General features: G+C 46.7%; 1 protein-coding gene across 1 annotated transcript in view; it reads right to left on the bottom strand.

The window, feature by feature from the left end:
* Window positions 1-7,171: 7,171 nt before the first annotated feature.
* Window positions 7,172-16,169, bottom strand: part of LOC132577093 (killer cell lectin-like receptor subfamily B member 1B allele B) — a 58,730-nt gene continuing 49,732 nt past the window's right edge. Inside the window, exon 7 of the mRNA XM_060246567.1 lies at window positions 7,172-7,502. Within this exon, the coding sequence (XP_060102550.1) occupies window positions 7,337-7,502 (166 nt within the window). The 3' untranslated portion in view covers window positions 7,172-7,336. The remainder of the gene's footprint in view (window positions 7,503-16,169) is intronic.

The raw sequence follows: 16,169 nt of genomic DNA, 5'->3' as shown, positions 1-16,169 counted from the left end.
CCCCTTGCCCAGATTGTCCAGAGGTATGGGCTGGGTTGCCATCAGTACGCTGATGACACCCAGCTCTGTCTACTGATGAATGGCCAATCTGACAATGTCCCAGAAAGCCTGGATCAGGCGCTGAAAGCTGTGGCTGGTTGGCTTAAGCTGAGCCGACTGAAGCTGAACAAAGACAGAGGTCCTTTGCCTGAGTCACGGTGGTCTGGGCAGGGAAATCCCCCTACCAACTTTTGACCGGGCACCACTGACAATGGCCCCCAAGGTCAGAAGCTTGGGGGTGCTATTGGAGGCCTCCCTGACAATGGAGGCTCAGATAGCAGCAACTGCAAAATCCGCCTTCTTTCATCTTAGGCGGGGTAAAAAGTTGGTTCCTTTCCTTGGCTGTGGCAACCTGGCAACTGTGATTCATGCAGTGGTCACCTCGAGATTGGACTGCTGTTATGCCCTCTACTTGGGGCTGCCTTTGTCATGAACTCGGAAACTTCAGCTAGTGCAGAATGCGGCTGCTAGGCTGCTAATGGGGCGGCCCAAGTGGCAGCACATATAGCCAGCACTTCAGGAACTGCACTGGCTACCAATAGTGTACCGGATTTGTTACAAGGTGCTGGTTATTACCTTTAAAGCCCTATATGGCTGAGGACCTGTTTACCTGAGAGACTGTCTGTCCCCACATGTTTCTCAGAGAGTATTAAGATCTGGATCTCAACATCTCCTAGGCGAGACTGTAGACTATCAGGGATTGGGCCATTTCAGTGGCAGCCCCCTTCTGGTGGAATCAATTGCCGGAAGAGGTTAGGGCCTTGCAGGACCTCACTCAGTTACGCAAGGCCTGTAAGACCGCTCTCTTCTGGCAAGCCTTCAGTCGACTGTTGGAGAATTCTGGAACAACTGTCATCCTGAGAATATGAGCAACATCTGATTTGTTAGCATCAACTGTAGATTGTTTTAACTTGTACTCTTTAATGGTTTTATTGATTTTATGACTGCAATCATAGTATACTATGGTTTGATGTAAGCCACCCTGAGCCTGCCTCGGCGGGGAGCGCGGGGTATAAATCGAATTAAACATAAACATCTTGTCAGATCTCAGAAGCTAAGTAGGGGCTTGTCCTGGCTAGTATTTGGATGGGAAACCATCAAGTAATACCAGTGCTGTAAAATGGAGGCAGGCAATGGCAAACTACCTCTGAACATCTCTTGCCCTGAAAACTATGGTATTGCCATAAGTCAGTTGTGACTTGACATTTTCCACTAGGATGAGTTTTGCAGGACGTTGGCTATTGCCTAGGAGAGATGGGGACCAGACCTGGTTGAACCTTTGGAGCTGGCTTGTACTGAATCAGACCATTGATACCCCAAACTTAGTCTTGTGTACTAGACTGGCAGAAGCTGTCTGCTGGAGATCTTTCACATCATCCGCTACTCAATCCTTTTGCTGTAGCTGCCAGGGAGTGAACATGGGATCTTCTGCATGCCAAGCAGATGCTCTACCACTTAGCCAAGGTCCTTCCTTTGTTCTTGAGAGGAGTGAACCTAATCTCAGTGGTATGTTTTGATCTCTCCCCACCAATCCCCCACCTAAACTGCTTAATTGGAACATGCCAAAATTGAACCTGACCTCAGCAACTCAGGTGCCACTCAGCAGGCCCAGTTATGCAGGCACCAAGATTTTTACACTGCTGGTTATTGTATATAAACTACCCCGTAAGCCTGGGGCGGGAAACGTCAAGCCCTTGATCTGGCCCTCAAGGATTGGTGGGCTAAGCTGAGCCACGTGGTGGCCTCCCTTGGGCCCAGCTGGCCGGTGAGAATTGTGCAGCCCAGCCACACTGTGCAGCAGCCTCCCCAGTAGGCTTCCCAAATCCCCCGCCTTGCCTGGGGACCCCCGATTTGCAGCCTTCTCCCCCCGCTAGCCAAAAATCTGGAAAGCGGGGGGGGGGGAATGGCGGCCCTTCCCACCCAGCCCCGATCTCAGCAGCTTCTCCTTGCCCTGCCCTTCCCACCCAGCCCCGATCGCAGCAGCCTTTCTTCAGTTTTCCCAGGCTGCTTCCCACCCTAATCAGCTGGCTGGCGGGGGGGGGGGAGGGAGCCCTGCCCGCAAAGGACCATGTGCCTTTGCACCTCCAGAGGCTTGACTTGAAAGGCTTCAATTTAGGATGGTGTGTCTCTGTTTCTGTGAAGAAGCTGGCAGCAAATGGTGAGTAGAGAGGCTGATCCGCTGTTTCAGACTGGCCAGAAAGAAGGGGGGGGGAAGGGGGAAACGTCTTCATTATTTCCTATGTGATCGATTCTCATAGAGTATAATGGGGAATTGTTCTGGAGGTTTCGGGGGCTCTGGGGAAGCTGTTTTTTGAGGTAGAGGCACCAAATTTTCAATATAGTATCTAGTGCCTCTCCCCAAAGTACCCCCCAAGTTTCAAAATGATTGGACTAGGGTGTCCAATTCTATGAGCCCCAGAAGAAGGTGCCCCTATCCTTCATTATTTCCTATGGAAGGAAGACATTTAAAAAGGTGTGCAGTCCCTTTAAATGTGATGGCCAGAACTCTCTTGGAGTTCAATTATGCTTGTCACACCCTTGTTCCTGGCTCCACCCCCAGTGTCTCCTGGCTCCACCCCCAAAGTCCCCAGATATTTCTTGAATTGGACTTGGCAACCCTACTCCCGAGGGCCCAGCTGGCTGGCAGGGATTGCGGGGCCCAGCCATGCTGTGGCCTCCCTAGGGCCTGGCCAGCTGGCCAGGATCGCTGCAGGGCCTGGAAAAGTCACTGTCACAGTTCAGGTAAGTTTCCCCCTCATTTCTTTATTTCCCTTTCTATTTCTTCCCCCCATTTATTTGTTTCCTTTAATTCCCCCTTTTGTTATTTCTCTTTCTTCCCCTTTCTTTATTTTCTTTTCTTTCCATTTCTTCCCCACATTTCATTTCCCTTTATTCCTCTTTCTTCCCCCCATTTTAAAATTTCCCTTTCTTCCCCCATTCTTCCCTCATTTCATTTTCCTTTATCCCCCCATTTCTTTCTTTCCCTTTCCTTCCTTCCTTCCTTCCCCCCTCCTTCTCTGTAGAACTTGAGTAGTGGTCATTGTGAAGGACAGCCGCTGGGGTATGTGAGTGCCTTTAAAAGTATGCTGGGAGCAGCTGCAGTTTCCACATGGAGAGAGGGAGGGGTGGCAGGAGCCAGATACCACCAGTTCAATTTGCACTTGATTATCCCAGATGGTGTGGCCTAATATGCTAATAAGTGTGTGATCTAATATGTTACTATTAGGGGGTGTGGTCTAATATGCCTGGACCTAGGCATTTGCCTAGGGCAGCGGGCCGGGCTGTGTGTGTGTGTGTGCGTGTGCGTGGTAAATTAGGCTCTCCCCATGTGACTTCAAATAGAAAAACAATTATTTGGATTAATTTTGCTGACCTGAATCGTTCTCCCTCGGCAGAGCAGTTTTTTAAGTTGATACTTTTGTATGGCCCGTGAATGATGTTATAAATATCCAAATGGCCCTTGGCAGAAAAAAGGTTCTCCAGACCCGCCATAAGCAGTGTTCCATCTAAGCTGAGTTAGCATGAGCTAGCTCACAGATTTTTAGCCTCCAGCTCACATATTTTTGTCTTAGCTAAGGAAAAATGGCCCCAGAGCACAATAATTTATGTAGTAGCTCATAACTTTAATGCCAGCAGCTCACAAAGTAGAATTTTTGCTCCCAAGACACTGCAGCTCAGAGGGAACATTGCCTATAAGGCATTTCACCCCCCACCCCCAACCATAATGTTATCAAGACCAGTCACTTAGCTCTGCAGTCTCCCAAGCCAGTGAAATAAGCAGAAGGTGTCCTCAGGGTCCTCAATACAGCCAAGTTTTTTAAGCCTCAGCAGGGAAATTATTTAAAAAGGAGGCTGAAATTGGTACCTTATTCCCAGTTCCTTATTCATTCCTCGTTCGTGAATTCAACCAAAAATACTAAGGAGAGTTTGAAAGCTTGATCTGGAGCAGCTGCCATGAGAACCGCTCTTTGGACCATGAGTCAGCACATGTCCTCTCAAAGGGCAGGGTCTCCCATACATGGGAGTGTATGGCATGTGGTAGTGCATACTCCATTTTGGGGTGCAGAGGGCAAGCAGTCAAAACCAGCTCCTTATTCAAAACTCCTTTGGAATACAGGCTTCTAGGTGACACTCCAAATGGAAGCTTGTGGCACTGGAACCATTGTTTGGACCAGGCATCACTGCACATCTTTCAGGGTACAATGTCCCGAGTGTGGGGATGTGTCACTTGGGGTGGTCCAAATATTGCTTTGGTGTACAGCCTGGCCCCAGTGTCTGCCTGTTTAAATGTCCTGGGGCACCTTGTTTTGGAGCTGCTGACACGAGAACCATTCTTTGAACCATGAGGCATCCATGTCTTCTTGAAGGACAGAGTTCCCTGAACATGGAGGTGTTTGATATATGGGGGTCCAGACTGTATTTTGGGGTGCAGATGGCAAGTAGTCAAAATAGTTCCTTATGCAAATCTCCTTTGGAATACAGGCTTCTAGGTGGCACTCCAAATGGAAGCTTGTGGCACTGGAACCATTGTTTGGACCAGGCACCTCTGCACATTTTCTTGCAGGGGACAGTGTCCTGAGTGTGGGGATGTGTCATTTGGGGTGGTCCAAATATTGTTTAGGGGTACAGCCTGCCCAAGTGTCTGCCTGTTTGAGTGTCCTGGGGGCATCTTTCTCTGGAGCAACTGGCAGGAGAACCGCTCTTTGGTCCATGAGGCAGCACATGTCCTCTCAAAGGACAGGGTCCCCTGAACATGAGGGTGTATGGCATATGGTAGTTCATACTGTATTTTGAGGTCCAGACGGCAAGCAGCCAAAATAGTTCCTTATTCAAATCTCTTTTGGAATACAGACTTCGAGGTAGCATTCCAAATGGAAGCTTGTGGCACTAGAACCATTGTTTGGACCAGGCACCACTGCATGTCTTCTTTCAGGGGACAGTGTCCTGAATGTGAGGACATGTCACTTGGGGTGGTCCAAATATTGTTTTGGGGGTACAGCCTGGCCCCAGTGTTTGCCTATTTAAATGTCTAGGGACACCTTGTTTTGGAGCAGTTGGCACAAGAACTGCTCTTTGAACCATGAAGCAACATATGTTCTCTCAAAGGGCAGAGTCCCTGTGTGCGGTGGTGTATGATATATGCGGATCCAGACTGTATTTTGGGGTTCAGAACTTTCAAACTCTCCTCAGTGTTTTTGGTTGAATTCACAAATAAGGAACTGGGAATAAGGAACCAATTCCAGCCTCCTAAGAAGGCCTTCTTGAACAAACAATGCAAAGCAATAGAGGAAAATAATAGAACAGGAAGGACAAGAGATCTCTTTTAAAAAAAATGGAGAAATCAAGGGAACGTTCCATGATAAAAGACAAAAATGGTAAGGACCTAATGGAAGCAGAAGAGATTAGGAATAGGTGGCAAGAATACACAGAAGAATTATACAAGAAGGATCTCAATGTCCTTGACAACCATGACAGTGAAATCGCTGACCTTGAGCCAGACATCCTGGAATGTGAAGTCAAATGGGCCCTAGAAAGCATTACTAATAACAAAGCGAGCGGAAATGACGGTATCTCAGTTGAGCTATTCAAAGTCCTAAAAGATGATGCTGTTAAAATGATGCACTCGCTATGTCAGTAAATTTGAAAAATGCAACAGTGGCCACAGGATTGGAAAAGGTTGATTTATATTCCAGTCCCAAAGAAGGGTAATGACAAGGAAAGTTCAAACTATTGCACCATTGCACTCATTTCACACACCAGCAAGGTTATGTTAAAGATTCTTCAAGCTAGGCTGCAGCAGTATGCGGATTGGGAACTATCAGAAGTACAAGCTGGGTTTTGGAGTGGTAGAGGAACTAGAGATCAAATTGCCAACATTCGTTGGATTATGGAGAAACCATGGGAGTACCAGAAAAATATCTATTTCTGCTTCATTGACTATGCTAAAGCATTTGTGTGGATCACAACAAATTGAAGCAAGTCCTTAAAGAGATGGGAGTACCAGACCACCTCAAACGTCTCCTGAGAAACCTGTATAAGGGTCAAGAAGCGACTGTCAGAACAGAATATGGAACAACGGATTGGTTTAGAATAGGAAAAAAAGTTCGACAAGGATGTATATTGTCACTTTGCTTATTTAATTTATATGCAGAGTACATCACGCAGAATGCCAGCCTGGATGAATCACAAACCGGAATTAAGATAGTCAGGAAAAATATCAACAACCTCAGATACACAGGTGACACCAATCTAATGGCAGAAAGTGAAGAGCCTCTTGTTGAGGGTGAAAGCGGAAAGCACGAAAGTAGTCTTGAACCTCAGCATCAAAAAAACTAAGGTCATGGCATCTGGCCCCATCACACCTTGGCAAATAGAAGGGGAAGACATGGAAGTAGTGACAGACTTCACATTTCTGGGATCCAAGATCACTGCAGATGGTGACTGTAGCCATGAAATTAAAAGACATTTGCTCCTTGGGAGGACAGCTATGATGAACCTGGCCATTACAATAAAAAGTAGAGAGAGCACCTTGCCAACAAAAGTCTATGTAGTCAAAGCTATGGTATTCCCAGTAGTAATGTATGGCTGTGAGAATTGGACCATAAGGAAGGCCAAGTGTAGAAGAATAGATGCTTTCGAATTGTGGTGCTGGAGAAGAATCTTGAGAGTCCCTTGGACTGCAAGATCAAATCAGTATCAGTCCTAAGGGAAATCAACCCTGACTATTCCCTGGAAGGTCAGATGCTGAAGCTGAAGCTCAAATACTTTAGTCACCAAATGAGAAGGTAGCACTCACTGGAGAAGGCCCTGATGCTGGGAAAGACAGAAGGCAAAAGAAGAAGGGGACGGCAAAAGATGAGATGGCTAGACAGCTTTCCTGATATAACTAACATGAATTTGAGCGGACTTTGGAGGAAGACAGGAGGGCCTGGCATGACTTGGTGCATGGGGTCGCAAAGAGTCGACTGTACGACTGAACAACGACGAAGAAAATGGCCACTTTGGAAGGTGAACTTTATGGCATTATACCGCTCTCCTCTCCAAATGCCACCCTTTCTAGACTTCACGCCTGCATCTTTCTGTGTAGGCTCTGAAATATAAGCCAGAAACCATAAGAGAAGCTCATGACATAGGTAGATATTCTGTATTCCATTATTACAACTGAAGATGGCAGCTAGTGATGTCTTCCACTTTGCATGGCTGAGACTTCATCTGATTTCCATAAACTGGCAAGTTGACTGGGATTGCCATTTGCTTTTATTTTTGAATGGTTCTTTTTTGCATGGAGAACAGGAAATCATTTTGTGGGATCTTCCATTATCACCTTTGTATTGGCCACCATCTTACAAATCCAATTCCTGACAATCTTGCAGCCGGAGTCATAGAGGCATGTTGCAGAGCCTGCTCGACAGCTATCTAGCACACCACACGAGTATCTTCGAGGTGTATTTTTAGCCCAATAGCTGCAATGTAAAGACAGTGGTAATCAAGCCAGACAGACACTGTACACCAATTATTAATCATTCATTTGCAATAATCAGTTGGTTGTAGGACTAGGGTTGACAGGCCCAACTCAGAAAATACTTGGGGACTTTTGGGGTGGAGCCTAGAAACTTTTCCATTCCCTAAAATAAATAAATAAAAAATAGCAGTGCAGTCCCCCTGAATAAAGTCTTCATTTTTTCATTCCACAGCAGCTGTACTTCCACTAAATAAAAGTGAACACACACACACAAAGCAGCCAAAAAAAAAAAGTTTGCAAGCCCACACTTTTGTGATCTTCCTGAGGCAATCGCTTTACTCAGGGGAGTTGCTGAATGTAACCATCGGTTGTATTTCCACCAATGTCTTCAGACTAACACAGAAGAAGAAGAATTGCAGATTTATACCCCGCCCTTCTCTCTGAATCAGAGACTCAGAGCGGTTTACAATCTCCTATATCTTCTCCCCCCACAACAGACACCCTGTGAGGTAGGTGGGGCTGAGAGGGCTCTCACAGCAGCTGCCCTTTCAAACACAACCTCTGCCAGAGCTAATGGCTAACTCAAGGCCATTCCAGCAGGTGCAAGTAGAGGAGTGAGGATTCAAACCCGGTTCTTCCAGATAAGAGTCCACGCACTTAACCACTACACCACAGGAAAAAGAAGGGAACAGAGTAGTCTAGGGAGTGGAGTTTTCCTCCATCCCATAATCAAGTTCTAATTAACTTACTTTTCTTCTTACTATACAAACAACTTCTGAAATGAATGCAAACCAAACAGAGGGACTGCTTCACACACTCACGGGGAAGAGCCATGTGGCTCTGCCTGCTCATCCACCCATTCAGCTTTTGTCCTGTCAAAGTTTAAAGACACACATTTTAAAACAGTATGCAAGCTTCTTCTAAACCTGCCAAGATTTAAATGCACATCGTGACTGTTGGGGCAGGGCTTCCCTCAGCCAGCGGGCTGGTGGTGGGGAGGAACCTGCAAAACTGGGAGATTCCCCACCTCTACCTGGGGGGCTGGCAAGCCTATTACAGAGATCGGTTCTCTGAACTGGATGATGAAATGGATGCTTTGAAAGGTAGACTGTATGACATCATGCCCCATTGAGATCCCTATCTTCCCCAGCCTGTATCTTGAAATCTCCAGGAGTTTCCAAACCTGGTGTGACGGAAAGCAATGGGTTAACCATAAACTGAAGACGCACAGGGCCTGCGTCAGGTGACCTGAGGGTGGGGGCAAAGTGCTGAGAGCTCTCAGGGAGGGAAAAGTCTGTGAGAAAAAGAAGCTGCTGAGGCTTTCAGACAGTCAGTCGATCTTTGACAGAGTTGTAGCCTGTCAGAGGGGTCTGTCAGTGTTGGGGCCTGACAGAGACTGAGAGGGTCAGTTTGTGCCAGACCGAGGCTGGGAGGACAGCTGATCCTGTGAAGGAGCTTGAGACAGCGGCGGGAAAGACTTCCAGAGGCTGCAAGCTCGACCAAAACCAGCCAAGAGGGCTGTGTGTGTGTGAGTCAGTCAAGACCTGAACGGTCACAGACACCTAGAGACTACTCTGAAGATCTAGAGAGGTGGATGAGGGAGTGGATGTGGGTCTGAGACACCAAGAAGGGCTGAGAGAGAGACTCCAGTCGAGGGGTGAGACTAGACACATCAATCCCAAGAGGCCAGACCTTGGCTAGAGGTGGAGAGTGAGTTAAAGGGAAACTGTGAACTGTGTAACTGTGAGAGACTCCAAGAAAGTAAAAGTGAATGTAAAGCCTGAAACAACTGAGCAACGTGTTAGCCTATGTAAATATCTCCCATATCCCCAGTTTAAAGACTTTGTGTTACAATAAATCTGTGGTTTAAGTTAAAGTTCTCAAGAGCCTATATTTTGTGGGAAGAACAAACAAAGCTGCTGTGGTCCCATCAAATAAACAAGTAAAATACCCCGAAGAGACTGAAATAAAGAGGTCCAGTGAGGCCGTGAGGCGGGCGCTGCTATACCTGGATTTAGCAACCTTATCTCCCTTCTCCCACCAGTGTCTTGGGGGACCTGAGAACGTTAAGCAACACTGGCCAGGTTTCGCACAGCAACAAAATATAGCAGTGGCCACACATGTTACTTGCCTTCCTAGTCCTGGAGGACTGCTGCATAATTAAATAATTTTGTCATAAATGGGAGTAATAGGACTTTGAATTGTTTATAAAATTCTGGACCATAACCATCTATGCCTGGGGATTTTCCATTTTGTTAATTTTTTAATGATCTCATCTATTTCTTTGCTTTTTACTGGCTTATTTAAAATATTGTTATGCTCACTCTTCAATTTGGGAATATTCAATTTTTGAAGATAAACTATTTTTTTCTGATGGATTTTTTGAAGAGTATAATTTTTCAAAATATTTTGAAACTGCTCAGCTATTTGTTCAATATTATGTATTTTTATTGTTACATTCTATCATTGATATTCTATTTCTATTACTGTGTTTTCTCAAATTACTGGCCAGTAACTTGGAACTCTTGTTCCAAGTTCATAATATTTCTGTTTTAAACATAACAGTTTTTAAGTTATAGAGTCTATCTCTAAGACATCTAGTTCCTTCCTTTTATTTACCAAGTTCTTGTAGATCTTTTTTGATCCAGTTTTTTTACGTTTTGCTTCTAATTCTCCTATTTCTGCCTGCAGTTTCAATTTTTCGAAATTGAACTTCTTTAATATAGTCATCTCTTGAATACATATCCCCCTTATTACTGGTTTTAAAGCATCCCAGACAATATACAGTGGCATACTTTCAGTTGTATTTTCTTTGAAATGATTCTGAATGCCCTCTTGTATTCTTTTTTTAGATTTTGGTTTAGTTAGCAGAATAGCGTTAAATTTCCATGTATATGTAGTTCGTTGCTTTCCAAGGAAATTAAAATCTAACCAAACTGGAGAGTGATCAGATAATTTCTTAATGCCGATTTCTGCTTTAACCATATTTTGTATTAAATTTGATGATTCTGGAGTATGAATTAGGTCTGTGTGAATAATATGTGAATTCCATTTTCTGTGGATTATCTACTCTCTAGGCAGCTACAAGATTAAATTCTTGTAGGATGCTTTCCAATTTTTCCCCCGATTTCCCTTTTGTATTTTCCTTTCCACTTTTGTCCAGATAGTCTATATGAGTCCAATTTAGGTCTCCCCCATTACAACTTCCCCCTTTTACATTTATCTAATTTCTTGAAAGTATTCCTTAAAAATTTAATTTGCTTCTTGTTGGGTGCATAAACACAGGCGAATATAAGTGTTTTATTTGTATATTGCCCTTTAACAAAAATGTAGCAGCCTAGTGGATCTCTTACTAGGTTACTTTTCTGAAATGAGCAAACTGTTGAAAATATAATTGCTACACCCCCCGCCCCCCGTGATTTACTATTTCCTGGTGCTAAATAGTATTGCCCAAAGTATATATGTTTTAATAAGCTATCATCTTTTATTCTATGATGTGTCTCCATCATTATTTGATAGGATTGCCATTCCTCTAATTGAATATATACATTTTAATATCTCTTTTTGTAGTCATAATCCATCATTTTACTTAAGACTCTATGTTTATTCTGTAATTCCCTCTCTCTATCTTGCTTTAAGCCGTTAGAATGCTTAGAATAAATTTGAACTAAACTGGTGTCTTGGTCAAGGTCTCACTCAATCCTGAAGTGAGATGGCATAGATTACCCATATCTATACCGTGCTGTGGCACCTTTAGGGGATTCATCCTTTCCTATCTTCTCCCCACGCCTATGCCTTTTTTAACTTTACAGACTTGATTAATAGCATTGCTACAAATATATACCATATAGCTGAAAGACATAACTAAATTACATACTTTACAATATTTCATATTAAGTCCTGCATTATCTCTTTAAATTACAGCTGGTCATTTCATCCTTATGTCCTTATTGGTCTTTGGATTTTACTTGTCTTGGAAGCATAGGACAGCTTGGAATTCCAGTCTGTGGGCCTTTTTTCTTCTCCCTCTTTCTCTTTTGCTGCAGCTACCATTCCCTTTCATCTTCTCCTGCTTCTTCTTGTCCTTGTCTGTATCATCATAACTCTCATTTGGAGGCTTCAGTTGTCACTCTTCCAAAATTTCCAAGGCCTCTTTTAATGAGGTAGCCACATAAGGTTGGTTTTCTCTTTGTATAATTAGTTTAAAAGGGAATCCTCAACGATATTGTATCTTGGCCTCTTGTAGCTTTTTTGTAGCTGCCTTAAAACATGTCGTCTTTTGGGTGTTTTGGAGCTTAAGTCCTGCATAAACAGCACTTTTACATTCCTTATAACTTATGGGTGAGAATTTCCAAACTTGTTTAAGGAACTGGTCTTTCACTGCATATCATGCAAAAAGCACCACAATGTCTTTGTAAACTGAGGTATTTATCCGTCTTGGAATTGCAATTCTATGAGCTCTTTCGAGTTCCCCCAGTGTTCTGGAACCAGGGAGTTAAACCAGTCAATGAGAAATCCCATGTTATAATCTCCCTCAACCTTCTCCTCCACCCCATGAATGTGGATGTTTATACGACCATCTCTATCTTCCGTATCTGCTAATTTTAGACTCATAGTTCAGTTTTGGTGCTCCAGTTTCTTAATTTTCTCTTGCTGCACATATCAAAAGCTTGTTTGGCAGTCTCAGCAACATTTTTAACATTATCAGCCAGTTATTTCAATTGACTATGGGTTTTAATAAATCCTTCCACCCATCCATTAATTCTTGTTTTAAATCCTTTTAAAAAAGCAACAGTTGTTTTTGCACACCTGTAATGTACTGAGTTACTAGACTCGTAGAAGGCAACATGCTTTATTAGCGAGTACATCACAAAGAGAGCATGGCGGGTCCGGGTCCCCGATTATATACACCTCCCGGAACAACCCTCTTACCTGGCCAGGTCCAATCCTGACCAGTTAAACTTCCCGACACAGATCTTCATAGGCAGAGTGTATTTACGGCCTTACATCCGGTGACCTGCAGTCTCCCACTGGTCACCTCTGTGCGTGCGCACAAGCACTGTGTTGTGAATTCAGGGACCAAATTGCAAGACACAACACTCCTCCCCCCCTAGTTCAAGAAACATAGTCTTTCAAGTAAGCTGGTGCCCTTTGTTCCCTACTCGACCTCCTAGGTTTCATCTGGGGAACTGGAGCGGCTGGTGTGGCTGTGGGGGTCGCTGGCTCCTTGTTGTGGAGTGAAGCTAGAAGAGTGTTGTCCGGTGCCTGCAGCTGCTCCAGGGCCTCTCCTTGCACCCCTACGGGGGAGGGGTTGCTCCAGCCACTGCTGTGCTCCTCTGCCCATAGAGCCGGCGTGGCCGGTACTGGCTGGGTGACTTCTGGTAGCATTACCGCTATTACCCCGCTACTTGCTCCCCCAGTCTCTGCCTGTTCTTCCGGCAAGGTGCGGCGGCACAGCTAATCAATGTGCCTCCTAAGGATCTGGCCCCCCTCTGACGAGACCTCATAAGAGCGGGATCCGGTCACCTGCAGCACCCGGGCTGGTAACCACTCCCGCCCACTTGCAAAGTTCTTCATGTAGACCGGATCCCCTGGAAAGAACCCCCTAGTGGCTTCTCTTGTCTCGGGGGAGCTGTGGAGGTCCAGGGCCTGATCTGGATGCAACCTATCTAGCCTAGTGGTCAACTTCCTCCCCATGAGCAGCTCTGCTGGGCTTAAACCTGTGACTGGGTTGGGGGTGATTCAGTTCCCAAATAGGAGGGCTGCCAGGCAGTGGTCCCAATTCCCCTGTACTATGTGACCCAGGGCCTCCTTGGTGGTGCGCACCATAAGCTCTGCTTGGCCGTTGGTGGCTGGATGGAAGGGAGCGGACCGTATGTGCTGGATGAGGTACCTATTCAGGAACTCCTGGAAGTCCCAGGAGGTAAAAGCAGTTCCGTTGTCCGTGACTAAGGTCTCGGGGATCCCGTGGGTGCAAAAGACCCTCCGTAGGGCTCTGACCGCAGCCACGGTGGAGGTTGTCTGCATGTCCCATTGCTTTACCGGGATGGTGGAGAGCCAGTTTGGTGTAGTGGTTAAGTGTGCGGACTCTTATCTGGGAGAACCGGGTTTGATTCCCCACTCCTCCACTTGCACCTGCTGGCATGGCCTTGGGTCAGCCATAGCTTTGACAGAGGTTGTCCTTGAAAGGGCAGCTGCTGTGAGAGCCCTCTCCAGCCCCACCCACCTCACAGGGTGTCTGTTGTGGGGGAGGAAGGTAAAGGAGATTGTGAGCCGCTCTAAGACTCTTCGGAGTGGAGGGCGGGATATAAATCCAATATCTTCTTCTTCTTCTTCTTCTTCTTATACATGTATGAGTTGAGGAACTGGTTCCACCTAAGGATGCGCTATGACAGGATTTGCTGTGTCTGGCGGTCCGGGGCAAGGAGGCCCAGCAGTGGCTTGTGGTCTGTGGCAATCGTGAAACACCTGCCATAGAGGAAGTCGTTGAATTTGTACACGCCCGCCACGATTGCCAATGCCTCTTTGTCTATTTGGGCATAGTTTCGCTCCGTGGGGGTCAGGGTCCGAGAGTAATAGGCCATGGGGACTTCCCTCCCATCTGGAAGTTGGTGCCCCAGGACGGCACCCACCCTGTACGGGGAAGCATCACAGGCTAGAATCACTGGAAGGGACTCCTCAAAATGGTGGAGCATCGCATTGGAAACCAGGATGTCCTTGACCGCCTGAAAAGCGGCTGCCTGCTTTTTTCCCCAGACCCACAGGGTGTGTTTATCGAGGAGTCTATGTAGGAGTTCTGCAAGGGCAGCTTTGTGGGGCAAGAAGGAATGATAAAAGTTTAAGATTCCCAAGAAACTTTGCAGCTCCGCCTTGCATGTGGGGGCCGGGGCGTGGACTATCGCCCTGGTCTTGTCGGCTGTCAGGTGTATTCCCACGGCGTCCAATGTGAACCCCAAGAATTCCACCCTCGGCACCCCAAAAGAGCACTTCTCCCACTTCACCTTAAGTCCCATTGTCTGAAAGCGGCGGAGTACCTCTCGCAGATGGCAGCTGAACTCCTCAGCGTCCGGGGCAGCAATCAAAACGTCATCGAAAAAAGGTTGTACTCCGGGAATTCCTTTAAGGAGAGAGTCCATTATGCTCTGAAAGATTCCTGGAGCCACACTAACCCCAAATTGCAATCACTGCACCCTGAAAGCTCCCCTGTGCATCACTATTGTTTGAGCCTCAGCTGTCTCGGCATCCACTGGGAGCTGCTGGTATGCTTGGGCCAGGTCCAGTTTCCCAAAAACCTTAGAGCCGACTAAGGATGTAAGGACGTGGCTGATCACTGGGACGGGGTATGGGTTGTCTTGGAGCGCTTTATTTATTGTGCATTTATAGTCTGCTCATATGCGCACGTCCCCATTTGGCTTCACTGGAGTGACTATGGGGGTCTTCCATGCCGCATAGGATACCGGCTCTAGCACTCCCTGGGCCACGAGGCGGTCCAGCTCTGCTTCTATTTTTGGCTTTAGAGCGAACGGAACTCACTTGGCCTTCAGCCTTATTGGTCTCACGTGGGGGTCGAGCTGTAAGGTGATGGGAGGCCCCTTGTAGCACCCCAGGGACCCATCAAATACCTCTGGGAATTCCCGGCACACATTTTCAAAATTATGCATTTGTATCTGCTGCACCCCGACTATTTGTATGCCCAGAGGTCTAAATCAGGCCAGCCCCAGTAATGTGGTGAGCTGGCGCTTGACCACGAATATGTCCAGTGCACCCTTAAAGTTCTTGAACTCTACCCTCACAGTGGCCCACTCCAAAATCCATACGGGGTTTTTCTGGAAGTCTCACAGTATGAAATCAGCAGGCTACAACTGGGGCCAGCCGCGTTTATGGAGATGGAGGATCCCGAGTCCAGCTCCATTAGGCATGGAGCACCCTCAATTTGGACCGACACCTTGACCTTATCCGGGGTGGCTAGGGGCAAATTCATTACCTGGATGCTGGTCGATGCAGTCATGTGAGCATCGATCGAGTTGTGGTGAGTGGACTGGCACCTGTGGTTGGTCTTGGCCCTGCAAGCGCCGCAATATGGTCCACTTTTCCGCAGTTCCTGCAGTCAACGTTGAGAAAGGAGCAGTCCCATTATTCGTGTGGGTCTCCACAGCCGGCGCACTTTGTGCTGGCAGGCCTCTCTGTAGCTTGTGGCCGGGTGAAAGATTTCGGCCTTTTTCCTGGTTGGCGGCGGAGCTGGTGTGCCTCTTCCTCCTTGGGGTCGCCTGACGCCGTCTCCTCCTGGTGGACGGCTTCTGCTCGAGGGCTGGAGTGAGCCTTGGCAGCTCTCTCGAATGCGGTGGCTTCATTGAAGGCGAGTTGGAGGGTCAGCTTATCCTTTGCGAAAAGCTTTTGCTGTAGCCTTTCGTCCCGGAGGCCCCAGACAAATCGATCCCTCAGGGCTTCCTCCAGCTTGTCGAAGCTGCAGTTTCCCGCAATTTGGCAGAGAGCGGCCAGGTAGACGGTGGCCGTCTCTCCCACCCCTTGATCTCTCTTGTGAAACAGGAATCGGCGGGTGATGATGGATGGATGGGGCGAGAAATGCCCGGTCAGGAGTTTGACTACCTCCTTGTATGTTTTCACAGTGACCTTCAAGGGGGCTGAGAGACCTTTGGCAATCTCGAAT

Source organism: Heteronotia binoei, chromosome 9, assembly GCF_032191835.1.
Source record: "Heteronotia binoei isolate CCM8104 ecotype False Entrance Well chromosome 9, APGP_CSIRO_Hbin_v1, whole genome shotgun sequence".
Classification (NCBI taxonomy): domain Eukaryota; kingdom Metazoa; phylum Chordata; class Lepidosauria; order Squamata; family Gekkonidae; genus Heteronotia; species Heteronotia binoei.
Note: the sequence above shows the minus strand (reverse complement) of the source record. Positions and strands in the feature narration are given on the sequence as shown.